This window comes from Typopeltis vanoorti, chromosome 1 (genome assembly GCF_054136105.1).
Source record: "Typopeltis vanoorti isolate ZY-2024b chromosome 1, IOZ_Tvanoo_1.0, whole genome shotgun sequence".
NCBI classification, from domain to species: domain Eukaryota; kingdom Metazoa; phylum Arthropoda; class Arachnida; order Uropygi; family Thelyphonidae; genus Typopeltis; species Typopeltis vanoorti.
In genome coordinates this window covers 190,984,319-191,005,725 of record NC_143549.1, presented here as the reverse complement: position 1 = coordinate 191,005,725, position 21,407 = coordinate 190,984,319, and the positions used below count along the sequence as shown (strand labels likewise).

At 34.9% G+C, this 21,407-nt stretch overlaps 1 protein-coding gene across 5 annotated transcripts in view; it reads left to right on the top strand.

Moving 5' to 3' along the window:
- LOC150110721 (sec1 family domain-containing protein 2) overlaps window positions 1–21,407 on the top strand; it is a 397,942-nt gene that overhangs the window by 127,196 nt on the left and 249,339 nt on the right. For all 5 annotated transcript variants that reach the window (XR_016549025.1, XM_090400427.1, XM_090400445.1 and 2 more), the window contains exons 9-10: window positions 7,392–7,513; window positions 16,933–17,130. Coding sequence is in view for 4 of the 5 variants with exons in the window: in XM_090400427.1 (XP_090256553.1) it covers window positions 7,392–7,513; window positions 16,933–17,130 (320 nt within the window). In the remaining variant the exon portion in view is untranslated. The remainder of the gene's footprint in view (window positions 1–7,391; window positions 7,514–16,932; window positions 17,131–21,407) is intronic.

Genomic DNA, 21,407 nt, shown 5'->3' with positions numbered 1-21,407 from the left:
TTCTATAAACCATTTACAGAACAGTAAAGACATTATAGACAGTATGGAACATTATTTTGTTCATATGAATATAAGTAAGGATTAAGCCTGAAAATGATAATCCACTAATTAAGAAATCAGTTCTGGAGATGGAAATGAAATTTTATAAGCCCTATATTTCTTACTTCTTCCTTTCTATCTAATGGATACAAGGATTCCTTCATCAAAAGAACTTTGAACAGTTTTAATATGTCTTCCTCTTCAAATACAGAAGAAATAATGCGCATTCCTATCCCTTATGTACACGGCATTAGTCAACGTATAGCAAAAGTTTTAAAACCACTGAATATTTTTGTTGCCTTTCGACCAGTCAGAAAAATCTCCACCTTTCTCACTTCTCCTAAGGACAAGCTTCCACATCTTAATTATCCAGGTGTCTACCAGATTCCTTGCTCTTGTGGATTATCTTATTTCAGACAAACAGGAAGATCTACTTCTATTCAACTAGAGAACACCAGTCTTATATACAGTACCTTAAACCTAAACAGTCTGGACTTGCAGAACATGCCATCTTAACCAGACATAGAGTTCATTGGAAAAAGACGAGTCCTTCACAAAAGTCGGTTCCTCGTAGAACGGCTTTATAAAGAAACATGAAACTTTACTCCACTCTTCTAACTTAAACAACCAACCATCGGAACCAACAGATCCGATGGTTTACGTCTATCCCCTTTATGGGAATAGTACTTTACACATCAGCTAATCTTTCCAAACTTTTTATTGTATATATAGTTTTTTTTTTTTTTAAAAAGAAATTTTATCGACCTTTTTAGTTATCTTACACTAGCTACTTAGGTGGCGCTTTTTGGTAGTTATTGTTGAATTTGAGCTTAAAATGTACTGAAGATGCCTGTGACACATTGGTGAAAATTATGCTATTAAAAAATCTTTTTGTGAGTTTTTCATCATTAATTTTGTATTTATATGTCTACTCATGGTATTCCCTTATTAAGAGTTTTATAAGCCCTAGCAGAATGATCATGTAGCAGTAACAAGCAGTTTTTTATGTTGGGCCCATACACAGGAGGTTGGTTGGTCAACCTGTAGTACATTAGTACCGTGTATGGATAGTGGGTTGGGAAAGGAAGAATTTGTTTACATTTGATTTGAATGACTTTAAATTGTATTCATTGAGAAACACAACAGGTGGGAGACTGTTCCACAGTGGAGCAGTTGCAGGGATGAAGGAAGAGGAAAAGAAACTTGTTCTGTTTGTTTCTAGGTGTACTGTGAAGGGATGTTGTGCAGCAGCAGCTGCACGTGTTCCAATGAGCTTAGTACTGAGCAGAGGAATTATTGATGTTATTTCAGATGAGCATTTCCCATGGAAATATTTGTAGAATATACATACTGCAGAGACTATACGCCTGTGTGAAAGTGGGAGGAGAGAGTTGGTAAGGGATGAATCATTGATAAGTCTAATTGCTCTCCTCTGTATTGAGTTGAGCATTTTGAAAGAGCTTTTAGGGCCCCACCCCATATGTGGGAGCAGTATTCAGTTGTAATCATTGTAATGGGTTGTAAATAGTATTGTAATCACTCTGCTAGATCTCATAAAAAAAAAATAAATAAATAAAAAACAGTTGGTTGAATCACTGTGGAATATAAAATAGAATGCTTTCTCACTGAATGTAAGTTGTACATGTTTCAGAAACTCGTTGTGGTTCAACATTTAATTTAGTGTACTTACTCTTTGTCATGTGCTGTCACGAGCAGCACTTGATTGCCTTTAGGTTGAAGATGAATTTCATTGTCCACTGAGAGACCACTAACCTGTTTACTAGAGGTCTAAAGTAGCCTTGAAAAAGTTCCATGTTTGAACAGTTTTTAGATTATGTAAAAAAATAAATAAAAATTACAAATAAAATAAAATAAATCTCTTAGCCCACTTGTGATGATACTTAATATCATGGGTAGGCTAACAGATTTTTTGTACTAATATATATATATATATATATATATATACACATATATATAGCTTAACAACCTTTCTTGGGTGTGAATCACATAAGAAAAAAATCTAAGATGAGACTATATATGTGGTGGAGAAGGAGATGAAATTCAGATGACACATTGCACAAGTTGTGAAGTTGTCACATTGGATAATGTCAGTGATGTGGAGAACTCTGACATCAGAAATAAAGAGGTTATGATGCCATTGTGTAAGGTCTTGATCAGGCCTCATATAGATTATTGTGCACAGATTTGGCCACTGGGTTTCATGAGGGATGAGGATATGTTAGAAAGGGTCCAGAAAAGATTCACAAAGGTGGTCAGTGGTCTTTGGAATGTGGAGTACGAGGACTGATCGAGAGAATGCAAATTGCAAATCCTCATGAATGGGGTGGGGAGTATATGATATAAACATATAAGATAGTCAGGAGCTATCAGTTTAACATGGAAGAAGCTTTTTAGAATGGGAGAGAGGGTGTAGAACAAGAGACCATCACTGGAAATTGTATAAGGAGGATGTGAGCTTAGGAGTGAGGAGTAGGTTCTTTGCATGGAGAGTGGTTGTTGAGTGGAATACATTGTCTGAGTGTGTTGAGAATTTAGGCACATTGAATCAGTTTAAGGCACAGGTGGGTTTCCTTTGTATGCAATAGTGTGTAACTCCCACGATGAGTCTCTGATTCCATGGAGTTCAGATGTTAATATTAATAATACTAATATAGTTATTTAATCAATTTGAAAAGATATTGCAGGAGACTACTCCTTGAAACTAATGTTAATGGAATCATTATTAAAATTATAGTTCCTGTCTTGTTGAGATGTCACACATATACTTCATTGTTAATCTGTGCTGCTTATCTCCCATTATAACCTATTTTATAGTTCCATCAATTTTTGATCTTATGTAGACTGACCAAAGTTGGTTATGATAAGGACTTAATTTTTATTGAATGATGGTGATCTTTGTGTTTTTTCACAATCTTCTTTAAACTTATGAATTAATAAGATACTAAGGTGACAGTAATGCAGAAGTCATATCGCCATGTACCAGTTGCCAAAAGGTGTCAACACCTTATTACTAAAATTCTCTGGATTAGAGATAGTTGATGGACGTTTTTTCACTTGGCTATACTACCAATTATATATTTGGTTTAATCCTTTATCCGAGTGTAAGCAAACAAAGTTTGCGTCTGAAGTATTTTCAGGACTGGGAAGCTCGTGGCAAAGGTAGTTCTGATCACTTGCCTTAGTATCCGATAATGCATTCCCATTTGGCAACTGTTATATGGTGATATGACTTCTGCATTACTTCCACCTTAGTATCACCACCTTTAGGGTCTGGTTCCCACTGATGAGACCTCAATACATGTTGAAACCAGTCTGGGTAGTGATCCTTCCCTCAATGCATAGCAGTATTCATGTCTGCAAGGAGATGTGCTTTGCATTATGGGATACTAAGGCAAGTGATCAGAACTTATTCCACCTTTACCATGAGGTTCCCCAGTCCTGAAAATACTTCAGGCACAAACTTTGTTTGCTTACACTTGGATAAGTGTAAGCAAACAAATATATTAAACCAAATATATAATTGGTATGAATATAGCTGTTAAATTCAATATATATGGCATTCTTATTGCTTTCATCATTACATGATGTCCTTTATAGTGTGAGAAGGAAGGCTATTTTTGTAATATTTTCCTCTCAGTGTCCTTAATATGCCATTTATGTGAATTTCTTCTGAATATTCCTATTTGTCCAATGTAACAAATGCTACATGCACAGAAAGTTTTCTATACACCTGGCTTTTTGATTTTTGGCTTACTGGTACATTTTTCACTGCTCATCTTTTCAAAAAAGATTTCATATACATATTAGCCAGGTGAAGCGAAATCGATAAGTCGATGTCAAACTTTTTTTTTTATGCTCACAGTAATTATTTTTTTCAAACAGAAGGTATAATTTTCTAGATTAGAAACCTTTATGTAGATGTGTATAAATATCACTTATGCAGTGTATATGCAAAATACTTGGTCATGTGCATCACCACTTGTTCCAAGCAACTATTTAAGAATGCTGCTGGTCAGGAATTTTCAAAAGTATTTATCGCAATGGGAAAAATGAAGAATCTTTCAGAGTTCGACAAGCCTTTATCAAAGTCCATCTGGATGGAGCCGTGATTTGAAAACAGCAGAGCTGATTGGTTTCTCAAAAGGTGAGATATCTTGGGTGTTTAATCAGTGTAAAAATAGCCTACATTGCTTGTCTAAGAGGTGTAACTGTGATCCTAAGACAGTCTGTCAGTAATGAGATCATCATTGTCTGAGAAAGCTTGTACAGAGAAACAGAACATCCTGTGTGCAGTAGACCAGAGCATTTAATGAATGCTGTTCGCAACCCATATCTCACCTAATGTGCAGGGAATTGAAGAGGATTGGTATTGTAGGTGCATGCCTATATGAAAGCTTGTACAGAGAAACAGAACATCCTGTGTGCAGTAGACCAGAGCATTTAATGAATGCTGTTCCCAACCCATATCTCACCTAACTATGTGCAGGGAATTGAAGAGGATTGGTACTGTAGTTGCATGCCTATATGAAAACATGGTATAAAATAAAAGTTTCTAATTTAGTGCCTGGTATATGTATGAAAAAGACTGATAGTGTCTAATGGAAATAGCTTTTCTAGTAGTAATACTGTGTCTTCCTTTTTATTATTTTCTAAATTATATATATAAATAATATATATCTCTAGTATCCTGAATGGTATCCTTTACCTTGTTAATAAATTGATTAATGTGAGACTTTTTTTTTTTTTTTGCAGTTTATATAATCTAGGAGTTCTGGCATGAAAAATCCTTAATTTTTTTTTTTTTTTAAATCAGATTATGAAAAGAAGTTAAACAAAACAGAAAAAAAAAAAAGCTTCATTTGGCATGTAGGAATATTAAAAAATATAGTTACTTGAGTAACAGTGTGGGAACCTCTAATCAACAGTCATCATCATCATCAAATTCCTGCAGTGTACCCTCAAAGGGTATACAGGATATGATAGTACTACATGAAAAAAATTACATCATTACTAACTTCCTATCTACAATTTTCCTCCAAATCACTCTGTTACTTGTCAAGACTCCAACATTATCAGATCTTATATATCTATCATCTAAGGCACATTGTACCATATCAATCCACCTATATCTTGGTCTTCCTCTGGGTCATTTTCCTGCTGACCTGGCAGAGAACACTTGTTTTCCTAATCTTTCTTTGCCCATTCTGTTTCAGTGACCATACCACCTGAGATTAGCTCTGCTAATGCATTCCTGGATGCAGACAATGTCAAGTTCTTTCCTAATATCCTTGTTTTTAATATGATATTGCCATTGATGCCATCTGTTCACACCTCTAATCTTTCTCAGGACCCTGCAGTCTCTAGTCTTTGTTCAAGTGTTTTACTTCTGACCCAGCTCTCAGATCCATAAGTTAAAACTGGTTTGAACACTGTCTTGTATACAGTTAATTTAGTGTTCTGACTAATTTCTCTCTTATTCCATATGAATTTATTCAATTGACTTCCCACCATACCAGCTTTGCTTATTCTGTTATCTATTTCTATATTTAATTTACCATCTTCACTAAAAATTGTGCCTAAGTAGCTGAAATGTTTTACTTGTTCTACAGGTTCTCCATTCACAACACAGTTGACATTTTCAATGATTCTGCCTATTTTCATTGTCTTTGTCTTTTTATTGCTGACCTTCATACCATATTTATTACAACAGCTATTCAATTTAGTCAGAGAATCTTGCAGACTTGTAGCGGATTTATTTAGAAGCATAACATCGTTCGCATAAAGCAAAGAGCTGACATTAACATCTATAATTTTGATATCATGTTTAATACCACTTCATAATTGATCCATATTGATAATGAATAACAGAGGGGATAATGTACATCCTTGTCTCACACCAGATTTAACATTAAACTATCTTCCTGTACTTCCTTCAATTCTAACTGCTGACTTAACTCAAATAAAGACTAAGTATTGCTTGATATAATGCCCCATTGACACCATATAACTGTAACGTTTTGAATAGCTTCTCTCTTGGCACCTTGTCATATGCCTTTTCCAGATCAACAAAACTTAAATGCAGATCTTTGTTATATTCCCATGATTTCTCCACTATTTGTCGTAAAGTGAAGATCTGATCCTCGCAGCCTCTATTTGGCCTGAATCCAGCTTGTTCTTCACCCAGCTTTTCTTCAACCACAATTCTTCTCAACCATTTCTCAAGTATACTTGCATAGATCTTGCCAGGAACACTCAGTAGGGAAATACCTATGTAATTCTCACATTCAGTTTTATTTCCCTTTTTATATATGGGTACTATGAGAGCTCTGCTCCAATCATCGGGAATTTGTCCCTCTGTCCAGGCTTTCTGCACTATGCAGTGCAGCCACTGCAAGACTTTTATACCACCATACTTCAGCATTTCTGGTCGAATATCATCTACTCCTGCTGCCTTTCCACATTTCAAGCCTCTGATGGCTTTTTCTACTTCAAGTATGGATATGTATTCCTGACTGCGTGCCTGGTCAGTGTTTTTTACCACCGTGCTGTCATCACTGCTTGTTTCTTTTAGCAGTTTTTTTCAAAGTAATCACTCCATACTTCAAGGATATCTTTTTCTCCCATTTTCATGTCACCTTTATCATCTCTAACTCCTTTTACAGCACTATTTCCTCCATTTCTAAGCTTCTTCAACAACCTCCAGAATATCTTAACCACCTTCTTGATATTTATTTTCTATGTTCTTGCCAAAGTCCTCCCATGACTTTTGTTTAGTTAGTTTTACACAGTGTTTAGCATTCTTGCATTTGTCTCTGTATTCTCTAAGAGCACAAGCTGACTTATTTGCCAGGAACTTTTGATAGGCTTTCTTCTTTGTTCCAGTATCTGATTTTTCGCTGTTCGATGTGGTTCCCTGGTGAGAACAACGGGGGCCTTGTTTAACTGGGCGATGCCTCAGCCGCATGAAATTTTGTCATGTTGTACCATCATTTTTTATTTTACAGTCTGCACTCTTAATTGATAGGTACCATGTTGGGCTTTTGAAAATTAACTTTGTATTAAGATTTTATAATTGAGGTAGATGTTATGTAAATTTTCTTCTTGATTGAACTTTACTGATATTACATTGAATGTATTTTTGTAATTTGTTTAGCTTATTCATCATTTATGTTTTTCCAATAACACAAAGTAGGCCTAAGTATAGCAGCCCATTATTAATTTTAGTTTTAAAAGCAGTTTGCATATCTCAGATTTCATTGTGATTAGCAGAACTTCTTACAGATATTGCTTAATATGTATTTAGTAATATGGAATTTGATGCATTTTAATAGGAATGTGTAACTGATATAATTCAGAAAGTAGCGAAAGCATTACCAGCTGAAGAGGTTATCAGTGAACAGATAAATACTCCTTCATCCATAGAAGAACTGGAAGAGTATCTGGCATTCTTTAAGTAAGAATGTCTTTCTTAAATTTTAAGATTAAAAATATACTAAAATAAATACTAATATGAAATATATAAATATAAAATACTAATAGTAAAGGAATCAAGAGCACTTTGCTCAAAAGCTTCCATATAAAAGTTAGCAATTGGGGGTGGGGGTGTAGTGGTGAGCCCATGACCATACCTTCTTTTTTGTAGGTAAAATAGGCTTTTTGTAGGCTGGCCTTTTTAAAGTGATGCAGAGACAGTAATCTTATTCCTAACTGCATCAAGCTGAAAAAGACATTTACTTCCACTAAAGCACTTTGTATCTACGCACAGAAAAAGCAATACTTAGAGAGCAAATCCAAATAGCCCGCAAAAATCTAGCAATAACTCAAAATCAGGGTTTTAAATTTATAATCCGAACTATCTAGTTATATGAATCAAGATATTTTGAATGTGCTTAAAGGAATCACTGACAATTCGGCTAAATATATTCTAGAAAATAATAAAGAAAAACTTAAGTCCAAATTTCATATTTTGAAACAGTGGTGAAATTTGAATGCCAATCATATGAATCCAGCCAACCAGGATATCTCTCCTCCAGTAAACAACTCCAACAGCGAACTACAAACAAGTGAGACAAGGAGTGACCAACCACCTGCAAGCAATAGTCATGTGATCAACTTATCAAGCCACACCTTAAATAACAGTCAACTTGCATTACTTGATAAAAGCCTTAACTTCGCAGTATCACCTAGAAGTGTTAATAAACTGGATTTTGTATACCACATAGAAAGAGGCATTAAGTCTCTTCCTATTAATATAACTGATAAAATTCGGTTAGAAACCAGCAGTGTTCTGAATTAAAAGAAAACCTTATATAGCAATCTTACAAAAACAGAACTAGCAGCAATCAAGTCATTAAAATAAATTTAGTTTAATCCTTTATCCAAGTGTAAACGAACAAAGTTTGTGCCTGAAGTATCTTCAGGACTGAGGCAACTCGTAGTAAAGGTGGACCAAGTTCTCATCACTACTCCTCTTAGTATCTCCCATAATGCAAAGCACATCTCCTTGTGGACATGTATAATGCTATGCATTAAGGGAAGGGCCACTACCCTGACCGGTTTTGACCTTTATCGAGGTCTCGTCAGTGGGAGCCACACCTAGAGGTGGGGATATTAAGGTGGAAGTAATGGAGAGGTCATATTTATCTATATGCGTTACCAAAAGGTGTCTCACCTTATTATTAAATTACTCTGGATTTAGAGAAAGATGTTGGAAGTTTTTTTTTTCCCCACTTGGTTAGACTATAATGAATTTAGTCTAATCCTTTATCCAAGTGTAAGCAAACAAAGTTTGTGGCTGAAGTATCTTCAGCACTGAATATGACCTCTCCATTGCTTCCACCTTAGTATCACCACCTCTCGGTCTGGCTTCCACTGATGAGACCTCAATAAAGGTCGAAACCAGTCTGAGTAGGCCCTTCTCTTAATTTATAGCATTATATATATCCGCTAGTAGATGTGCTTTGCATTATGGGAGATACTAAGACAAGTAGTGATGAGAGCTTGGTCCACCTTTACTACAAGTTGCTTCAGTTCTGAAGATACTTCAGGTGCAAACTTTGTTTGCTTACACTTGGATAAAGGATTCAACTAAATTATTATAGTCTATCCAAGTGGGAAAATAAACACTTCCAACATATTTCTCTAAATCCAGAGTAATTTAATAATAAGTTGAGACACCTTTTGGCAACTCGTGTAGGTAAATATGACCTCTCCATTACTTCCACCTTAGTATCACTGCCTCTGGGTCTGGCTCCCACTGATGAGACTTCACTAAAGGTCGAAACTGATCTGGGTAGTGGCCCTTCCCTTAATGCATAGCATTATACCTGTCTGCAAGGAGATGTGCTTTGCATTATGGGAGATACTAAGACAAGTAGTGATGAGAGCTTGTCCACCTTTACTACGAGTTGCCTCAGTTCTGAAGATACTTCAGGCAGGCGTTTTGCTTACACTTGGATAAAGGATTAAACTAAATTTATTATAGTCTGACCATGTGCAAAAAAAAAAACTTCCAAGTCCTTAAAAGCTAATCAAGATATAATTATAACAAAATTGGACAATGGTAATGCCACTGTCGTCCTTGACAGATCAACTTGCATCCATCAGATGAACATCAGATAACAGCACCTATCAACTTGTAAACTATAATCCAACTAACAGAATAAAGAAAAAAACTTAGAAATTACTTAAGTCCGTCACTTCTTGGCTGTCAGATGCTGTTAAAAAAACTCACACCCCTTTACACCTGTTCTCCCAGAATATAGGTGTTCCTAAAGTACACAGATGAAACATTCCACTTCAGCCAATAGATGAAGGAATAGACAGTCCTAATTATCACCTAGCCAAGAAATTAGTGTCAGCACTCAAGGAGTTGGTAGGTCATTCCCCCTCCTATATAAAGAACACTTTATAAACAAAATTAAAAACATAATACTCGGCAAAGATGATTTATTAGTCAGTTTTGACTTTTCTACCCTTTTCATAAATGTCCCAATCACTGACACAGTTCTTCTCCTATAGAACAAATTTCTGCCTGACGTTAAGGCCCTCTTTGTCCACGTACTACATTCCGGTTACTTCATGTGGCAAAATAAATTTTACCTACAAAAAGAAGGTACGGCCAAGGGCTCACCACCATCCCCCCCCCCCAATTGCTAACTTTTATATAGAAGCTTTTGAGCAAAGCACTCTTGATTCCTTTACTCTAAAATTTACAGTGGTTTAGATACGTTGACGATGTTTTCATTATCTGCACACACACAATCAATAAACATTAACCACGTTCCTTAGCCACCTGAACAAACAACATTAATGCATACAATTTATTATCGAAATTGAAAATCAGAACTCGCTCCCGTTCCTGGATACACTGGCCATACGTCTTCCCTGAGGCTCTCTATCCTTCACGGTTTACCGCAAACTGACACATACTGGCAAATATATACATGCTAATTCATATCACACCCATTGCAAAAATATAGAGTCATTAACACAGCCGGCGAAGGTTGGTCGATTGGTAGAGCCTCTGCTACTAATGGCTCAGTTAAGTATGTTTGAGCGCGGTTAGTAGTTGGAAGGGGACCAATCGTTCGATGCTGTCGGCACACTCTCCCTCGATGAGTCTTTGGACTCCCTGGAGGTGTCAAAATAATAATAATAATAACACCCTTAAAAACAGAACTATAACAATTTGCTCTGATCAACAAGCTCTTAAACAAGAATTTAAGATTATTAGCAACACTTTTATAAATAATGGCTATAACAAAAATACTATTAATAAAGTTCTTCATAAACATCAAAAAAAAAAATATAGACTACAGTAAAACCATAGCCATCCCGTACATTAAAGGGTTATCAGAAAAAATCAATAGAATCCTACACCATTATCATCTCAATGCCACTTTTAAACCACCTATAAAATTAAAAAACATATTCAATTCAATTCCTCTAAGGATTTTCTCCTCCCATTGGCACATCCTGGAGTTTATTGCATCTACTGCACCTGTAACTTACCTTATATTGGTGAAACTGGATGTACAATCCCTATACGTAAAAAAAAAAAAAAAAAAAAAAAAAAAAAAAAAAAAAAAAAAAAAAAGACATTAAATATAACAATTTTGGTGAAGCAGGCCTCTCAGATCACGCTCTCAACACCCTACACCAAATTGATTGGAAAAGTACCTGCTCTTTACATCATGGTATGAAAGAAAGTTTAAAAAAGCCTGTGAAATTTGGATTAACCACCCTAATCTCAACAATAATGGTGGCATAAAAATACCAAGAATTTCGATGGCACATATTCAGCCTATATCTATCATAGGACTTTAAGCACTTTTCAGCTTTTATTGGAAACTATTCCATATCAATCGATTGAAATTTATATGTATAATCACATAGTGTTTTTTTTTTTTAATATATATATAAACATGTTGCTCTCCAGCCTAATTTAATTTTGTAACCTAATAGATAATAATAATAGGACTCTAGCTTTGGGGTAATAAAGGTTTTTTTTTTTTTTTCCCACCAGAGGTCAGGTTCATAATTGTTGTAACAGTTGGTCAGTAACTTTAGTAAAACACGTAGATTGTGTAGTGCAGCTTGTTTCTCTGTGTGTGTGTGTGTGTGTGTGTGTGTATATATATATATATATACAGGGTGTCCCAAAATTCACGCAAGAAGTAATTTTGATAGAAAACACAGGTTGTTAATTAAAAATTGTAATTTCTTATTGATTCATAAGAAATTACAATTATAGGGTTATGCATGGAATAGCATATCGGGTAAATGGCCTCCACGGCTTTGCTGGCACATACGCACTCTTTTGTCGAAATTTTCCATGACCATTTTGCATAAATGTAGCTGAATTTTGTTGATACAGCACTCAATTTCCTCCTTCAAGGCATGGGTGGTAGTGGGCTTGTTGGCATAAACCTTAGACTTAAGCAAAAAACCCCAAAGAAAAAAGTCCAACGGTGTTAAGTCACATGATCTGGGCGGCCAATTCTGATCACCAAAATGGGAAATTACACAACCAGGAAATGACTCATGCAGTAATTGTATTGTTTCTCGGGCTGTATGGCATGTGGAACCATCTTGTTGAAACCACGTGTCATCCACATCCATATCTTGCAATTTAGGCACAAAAAACTGGATTATCATGTCGCGATAGCGAGCACCATTAACTGTTATTGCCTTACCAGCCGCATTTTCGAAGAAGAATGGACCGATGATGCCTCCAGCCCAAAATCTGCACCAAACAGTGACATGTTGTGGATGCATTTGTTTCTCAACAATCACTTGTGGATTTTCTGAACCCCAAATGCAACGATTTTGTGGATTAACGAAGCCATCAAGATGAAAATGAGCCTCATCGCTGAAGATGATTTTGTTCGAAAAATAAGCATTCACTTGTTCCATAATCTATTCAACAAACTCTCTTCGCTGTGTGTGGTCAGTAGGCTTCAGTTCTTGAGTCAATTGAACTTTGTAAGCATAAAAATGCAAATCTTTCGTGAGAATACATTGTAGAGAGCTTCTCGAAATGCCCAATTCAAGACCACGGTGCCGAATTGCCGAATCTCAACAACACTCTCACGAACTGCTTTGATGTTTTCTGTTGAACAACTTGTTGATGGACATCCAGAGTGTATAAGATCACTAATTGATCCAGTTTCCTTGAATTTTTTAATTAATCTTTTCACAGTTGATGAAGTTAAATCACTATTCCGACCATATTTTGTACGAAAATTGTGAACTGTAGCTGCCAAACCAACATTATTTTTAAAATATTGCTCAACAATGAAAATGCATTGTTCTTTCATGTAGCGCTAAATTTTTAATAACCCTGAACTGTCAGCTGTCACGCTGTCTTTTTTTTTCTCGTTGGCAACACTTTACCGCACAAATGGTGCTAAATTTAAATCTTGCGTGAATTTTGGGACATCCTATATATGCTCCAGATGATGAGCTTGATATGAAGGTCGAAACGTTGAGTGTTCATTTTGGTTTATGTTAAGCTAATGTTTTGCTCTAACACGGTAGTTGTCTCCATAATTTTCCATAATGTATAGTACTTTGTCACTAAATTTTTAGTTTGTGCATAGTGGAATCATCTCTTTATCATACATTCCCAGCATCCTATAAGTTATACAACTATGGCATTTCATTTGGCTGTGATCCATCTTCACAGAGTTGCAAGAAAGCTAAAGCACCTAGTAAAAGACAAGCAGAAGAGCTGTCGTTCTATGCATCATCATCTTATGACCTTTCCAAAAGTAGCTACTACTATCATGAATTTAGCAGATGAAAGAAAAAGCTTTTTGAATATTACGGAGCATCCTCTTTCATCTGCTGACACTCTGACATGGTAATTACAGAAGAGGTATTGTTTGTCATTATTACAGTGTAGTGGAATATTTCAGTGAATTAATTATTCAAACCAGTTGTTCAGACAGTGGAAATTTTTGCTGTGGTAGTGAGTGTAATAATGCAGCTAGTTCCAATACTGATGGAACATTAATATTCAGAGTAAAGGTGTTTTAGTTGTTTTTCTTTCATTCCGCTGTTGTGTTAGTTCTCAGCAACTCCTCATACTATTATTTTTACATGTGTGTGTGAAAACTTTTAACTAACTGTATTTGACTGTGTCTTTCGGATGTGATTTTATAACTGATTATAATGTCATACGATTTCTCTACTTGCTATGCCAGTGTACAGAATCTTTTATTTTTATGCAACAGATTGATTTGTATCTGCATCAAGGAATGCATAAAGACTCAACAGATTTTTATTTATGAATTCTAGATTATTATTACTTATTAAAAAACATATAAATTATTTATTATTAACATCTGAACTTCATAGAGTCAGAGACTCATCATGGGAGGTACACACTATTGCACACAATGCTCATCCAGCCGTGTCTTAAACTGATTCACTGTGTATACATTCACAACACACTCAGACAGTGCATTCCAGTCACAAAATACTCTCCATGCAAAGAACCTACTCCTCACTCCTCTATTTACACCTTTCTTATACAGTTCCCAGCAGTGGCTTCTTGTTTTAACCTCCCTTCTCCCATTCTCTGAAAAATCTCTTCTATGTCAACTTGATAACAACCCCCTGACCAGCTTATGTGTCTCAATCATATCACCCCCCCCCCTCCCTCTTCCTCCTATTCACAAGGCTTTGCAAATTATATTTTCTCAATCTGTCCTTGTACTCTACATTCCAAAGACCACTGATCACCTTGGTGAATCTTCTTTGGACCCTTTCTAACATATCCACATCACCATGAAAACCTGGTGACAATCTGTGCAGAATAATCCATATGAAGCCATCATAATCTTTTTATTTCTGCATGTCAGGGTCCTCTGTATCATTACCATTATTTGATGTGACAACTTCACAATTTGTGCAATGTGGCCCCTGAATTTCAGGTCCTTGTCCTCAACTACCACTCACAGATCTCTCACCACCTCTACCATCTCTAAAGTTTCCCCACCAAATGTATATTTTGCATCCCATCATTTCTTACCAAATTTCAAAACCTTACACTTTGCAACATTGAACTGATAACTCCACTTACCTGCCCATTCATACAATCTATTCAAGTCCTCCTGTAAGGCCATAACATCTACTTGACTCTGCACTGCTCTCCCCAATCAGCTGCATATTACTAGTTAAACTCATCTGAATATAATTAATATACGAATTGAATGGCAATGGGCCCAAAACTGACCCACCACTGGTGACCTTCCAGTTTCTGGATACTGTACTACCATTATACAACTTTCTGATACCTATCTGACAGCCAGTCACTGATCCAACTCAGAGATCTGTTATCCAGTTCCATCTATTTCAGTTTATTTAACAGCTTGTTTTGTGGCAGTCTATCAAAGACTTTTGCAAAATCCAAGTACACCACTGTATATCATCTCCCCTGTCCAAGGTATTTGTCCCCTTGTTATAGTACATTAGTAAGTTAGTAAAACATCTTGCTTTAACAAACCTATGTTGATAACCACAGAGAATACTGCTGTTATCAACCCATTTTTGCATCCTACCTCTCATTAATCTCTCCACTTTCTTCACAACAATTCCAGATATACAGATTGGCCTATAATTTGAAGCTACAGCCTCATCACCCTTTATGCAGTGGAACAATTTTACCCTCCTTCCACTCCCTTGGAACCTGCGCTGTTATAAGACTTATTAAACAGGCACATGCCAACTACTGCCAATTCTCTAGAACATTCCCTTAAGACACATGGTAATATGTCATCATATCCTATCACCATATTGATATCAAGGTTATTTATTTTCTCAAATATTTTCTGCTCACTCACAATTAAGCCATCCTCTCCTTTGTCCTCTACACTTAAGTTGCACATGAGCCTACCCTGATCAGGATGAAGCACCCTTATAAACTGATCATTGAATACCTCAACAATGTCTTCTGCAGCAGTTACCATTATACCATTTTCATCCATTAACATCATCTTACCAGAATTATTCTTCCTTCTACTTGCCACATATCTAGAAAAAATTCTCTAGGGTTTTTGCTCACCTGATTTGCCAGTTTCTTCTCATACTACACTGTTTTTTTCCTTACTCAGTCATTCTCCTGGCTTGTTCTTTATACTCTTCATGTAACTGATTATTACCATTATTCATCTTGTACTACCTCCAAAGTGCCTTCTTTATCTTCCAGATTTCATGCTTAAGCCCCTCATTCATCCATTTTACACTTACCTTATTCAGCTTTTTGACCTTTGGAATACATTCACACATTGATGCTGTTATGTATTTCTTTGTCATTTCCCAAGCACCTCATTCCATGCTATAGCTCCAAGCTGTTTTCTAAGCTTAGTCTTGTACTTCCACGTATATCCTTTCCTCACAGAAGTCTGCATATGGCTAGCCACAACCCAGGTGAATACTTCATGATCATTCTCACCAACTAGAGGAAAGTGCAAAACCCCAGAACATGGAAAAATATAGAAAAATTAACTCCACATCAAGTTGCTCTAGTTTTCCATAATGCTCATCATGCTCCCTTCTCTGGTATTTATAATGCATATAACTTCTGCTGATGAATTAGCCCTCACTATCTCCATTTGTTCATCTCCTACTGATGACCTCAATAAAGTTTAAAACTTATTCAGGTAGTGACTCTTTTCCATAATACATTGCATTGCATTATACATGCCAAGATGGGACAATGTTGGACATTATTGATACTAAGGCAATTTGATGAGGTCAACTTTTCTCTTTGCAAGTAGTGTCTAGTTATAAGGATTTTTCCTTTACAAAACTTTTATTTGCTTATGTTTGGATAAATAAGATGAAAACACAAATATAATTTCTTGCGAAGTGTAAGTAGTCAGCTGCAGTTGTATATTTGTTCCTGAGAAGATTTGAAGTTGAGTGAATAATTTGTAATAAATATATTTATTCCTTAAACACCATAGTTTATCCCTATAATTATTGAATGTAATGTAAAATGTCATTTGAGCTTAGGTTAAAAAAAAAATAAGCAACAGTTATCAGATGTCATCATCACTAATCCTACATGGATGGTATAGTGAATATTTTAAATATGGATATGATGGAGTTTCCATTATGCAGAGTAAATTGAAACTGATCCAATTTTCATAGAATTTTTTAAAAATTAGCACTCTGTATTATTATTTATTTACTTTTAGTAAATTTTAAAAATCTAGTATGTTATAATCCATAGTAATAGTATTTACAAATAACAGTTGTAAATAAAAGTGTATTTATACTATTTTTTAATTCACTTATACATAAAAGTGTTTCACCCTTTTTTTTTTTCATATATATATATATATATATATATATATATAGAAATAAATATTCAGCTATACAGAAGCATTCAGATTTACTTCAGCAAGCGATTGCCATAATTGAAACATTCCATCATCCAGTTAATGAAAAACTTGACCAGTTATTGAGTACAGAAAAACTATTAATACAGAATATGGGCACCTCAGAAGAGAGTATTTGCCAGAATGTTCTTCAACTTATTACACAAAGGAAAGAAAGGTTGGTTGGATATTTTTTAAGCTGCAATCTAAACTTAACTATTAACATAAATAGTGATTATGTTTTAATTTAAATCTATAATTTAAATTAGCCTAAATAGTACAGGGGAATGGTTGTAATAAACTGTATTGTAATAACACTAGCTGCAAATCAAAACTTGCCAAATTGTACAAATCAAACTTAGATATAGTACATTTGAAAAATGTACTATATCTAAGTTTGATGTGCTGATTTCAAAAAGAATGTCCATTTTTCATAAGCCAGGAAAATATGTTACAGGTGCTTATTTTTTCAAATTTATTTATTTTAACCTTAATGATCAAATAAGTATAATTTGATAATATGAATGAAACAAGATGAAAATAGGAGAAAATTACTGGCATTGTTGGCCGAGTGGTTAGAATATCTGCTCTCCAACCAACAGGCTTTATATTTGAATCCTGTCACAGACATGAATGATTATGGTTAAAATAAATAAATTTTAAAAAAATAAAATTTATTTTTCACCAGAAAAATAAATTTACTGCTCAGTGTGAGGCCCCCATCTCCCTCTCTCTCCCCTTATTGGAACCCTGAAGTGAACAAGTTCCATGTTTGATAGAGCAGGGTTCCAGATTATGTAAAAAATAAGAAATAATATATAATATGTGTGTGTGTGTGTGTGTGTGTGTGTGTGTGTGTGTGTGTGTGTGTGTATATATATATATATATATAATGAGCCTACTGACTCATCACTGACATCTTACTGGACAGCCTCGAAATTGTCAATAACCTTTTAAAAACAACATGTGAATTTAACAGAGAAACCCCATACTATCTCTCTGTTCTCTTCATTCTCTTCCTACATATCTGTATAGGGCACACAACATTCATAAAGCACACACACACACACACACACACCTCTCTGTCCAATAGTGGAAGAGATAGATTCTCTGTCATTTCTTATTGCCAAACATTTAGCTAAACTACTAAAGGGCTTGATATGACAATTACCATCTTTTGTTAAAACTCTGACCATTTTGTTTTGAGTATCAGCAATATTATCCTTGATGAACATGACATTTTAACAAGCTTTGATGTAATTAATTTGTTTACCAATGTTCCTACTGGTGATCTACTTGCACTGCTACAAGATAAATTCTCTAAGAAGGTTATGTCACTCCTCAAACGCTGTATTTCATCTGGATACTTCAAATATAAAATTACAATATACAAACAGAACTCTAGTCTAGTCTAGCCATGGGCAGTCCTCTTTTGTCAGTTTTAGGAAATCTTAATATGGAAACATTCAAAAATAAGGCCGTAGGAGAATACCATCATAAACCAAAATTATGGAAAAGGTATGTTGATGATATATTCTTAGTCTGGAACCATAAACTACCTTCACATCTGCTTTTTCATGGGTACCTGAATCATCAACCCCCAACATAAAATTCACCTATGAATTAGAATCTAATGGTTCACTCCCATTTCTGGACCTTCTACTAAATAAGGAATTGGGTAAATTCAAAGGTTCTTTATTTCGAAAGCCTACACATACTGACAGATATCTACATACCTCTTCTCATCATCATTATTATTATTATTAAGAGAGACCTACAAGGAGTCAGAGACTCATTGAGGGAGACTCGTTATAGAGACCTAAAAAATTGAATATTATTTCCACATGACAAACTAGCCAAATAATTTCAACATTTCAGAAACACTTTCCTTCAAAATGGCTATAATGATCATACCATCTCCAGACTACTCAACAAACATGAGACCAGAGAAATTTCTAATGAAGAAACAGAGGATTCATCATACTCCCATATATTAGCTCTGTTTCCATAAAACTAGAAAAAATAATTAAGGAATATAAAATTAAAGTAGTGTTTACCCCCTTTATCAAGATGAGATCACTGTTCCAATCTGCATAACCTTGACATAGCTACTTCAATATCCAGGTCTTTATTTAGGTCTCATCAAGACCTCAATAAAGGTTGATGATCTTCTCTACCCAGAAGAGAAATAAGTACCAAGGTTGAAGTAATGCAGAAGTCATATATGTGTTTCTCATATATGAATCTGATCTACAGACTTGGGAACTCCAAATTGCTGCAAAACAACCAGGTTAAAGATAATCCTAAGGAAGACCTAGGTTATGTTCAATAACTGTGTGCAACTAGAAATAATAAAAATTAGTGATGATGAAATTGAACAAGTGAGTCATTACATATACTTAGGACAAGTGTTTATTTTGTAAAACAATATGTGCTGGTATATTATGTATATGTGTAAAAAAAATTACACATTTACCTAGTACCTGTATGTTAAAATGTCACTATTAACATAAAGGTGCAGGTACATCATATCATTGCATTCCATCCAAAAAAAATAAATAAATAACTGCATAGAATTATGATATCAGGGGAACAAAATGCCATGGAAAAATCAAAAGAAGGAATACTTAGCTGGAAAGCATTTGGAAAATGATTGTCGGTATTCAAAAGATAATTACCACTGTGCCAAAAAAAGAAAAGTTTTTAACCAGTGCATTCTCCCTAAATTGACATATGGCTGTTTTCACATTTAGCCACAGCCATATGTCATGGATATTAAATATAAAGGAAACTCAAAAACCAAGAACAACACAATTTTGTACAGAGAGGTGTTTGCCTGATATCACAAGACTCGATGACTAAAGGAATACTTGGATAAGAAATTAAATCAAGATTTCTGACATTATAGAAAAAGGGAAACATGTGAAGTAGCAATGGGCTGGGCATATTTCTTAAAGATGAGATAGCTGTAGAGAAAAAAGATATTATTAAATATATTGGATTCCATGCAAAGAAAAATGTGCACTACACCGACCAAAATCATGAAAGATTGATGAAATCCTGAAATTTATAGGTGTAGCATGGGGAAGAAAAGTCATTGACAGACAGTCTTGGAATCATCTGGGATGATCTTCATCCAGAAGGATTGATAATGATTGATGATGATAATTGTATATCCAAAGATTTAGAGAAATATGGCAATGATTTCCAACTCAAAGATTAACAAATTAATAACTTATATTATGGTTTTATTATACTTCTGAGAACATCTTAAGACAGTAATAGAGTTGTTCCTTAAGAACCACTGATACAAAAGACCTCATTCTTGTTTGTCTATACAACGTTCTCTGAAAGTCATACATATACTATCATGCTGTTAAATAAGTAGAGAAAGAAGTCTATACCTTCAATTAGAGGTGCATTCCATGCACACATATGACACTTTTCTTTGCTTGGGCTTTTATAGTACTGCCTGGTCCTTCAATTCTAAACTTTGGAACATTTTGCTAGCCACACAATATCTTACATATTTTTCCCAGTTTTCCCATAACTATTGTTTAGCCAATTTTACACACAACTTTCTTATATTTTTTCTGTATTCGCTAAGGACATATGAAGACTACTAAGCCAGGAATTCACAACATGATCTTTTCTTTTCAGGATTGCCTCTCTTTAACTTCTTGAATTTATGAAGTTTTGATTGAGTTATTTTATGATTATCTTTTTAATCCTAGCATATAACTTCACATGCTTTCTCAGCTGAATTAATTTTTCTTCAGATTTTGCCTCTGAGAATTAGGATTTGGTTCCTTTTTTTATAATGCTTTCACTTTTTCTCCAATAATGTTTTTATATTTAATTGTACCCTATTGTATTTTTTTAAAAAAATTATAATGTAGACTAATTATTAATTATAATAAATTAATATTTCCAGTATTTTAGTAAAGTCAAATTGCCATCATCAAGATACAAAGTATAATATGATATGTGCACACAGCCTGATAATGGACCACTGACAGGTGCTTTCCAAATTTGGGGCAGTTTCATGTAATCAAAAGGCTGACACATTCTAAGAATAATCTGTCATACTTATATTTGCTGTATTGCAGTAGAGTGGCTTCTTCCAGCATATTTTGGGGTCCAAAGCATGGTTGCATGTCTTGAGTGACTGTAGTGGTGGAACCAGTATAATCTTTGTATTCGGCACTTATGCTATTGTCTCTCCTCCTTGTTTTGTCATAATAGGACAATTTGCAACCAGAAACCTAGGTAAACATCTGGCAGGTCTAGGGGTTGTGGCTGGTCTTTAGTGGAGCAGGTAAGGGATGCCAGTTTCCTATATTGTCTGTAAGTGGGCGTTTATTGTATTTTTTAAGGATTTTTGTTAGTTTTTCTGTTGTACCCTAGATATATGGAATAGTGAAAGATTTAGTGTAGTCTGTTCCAGAGGTGGAG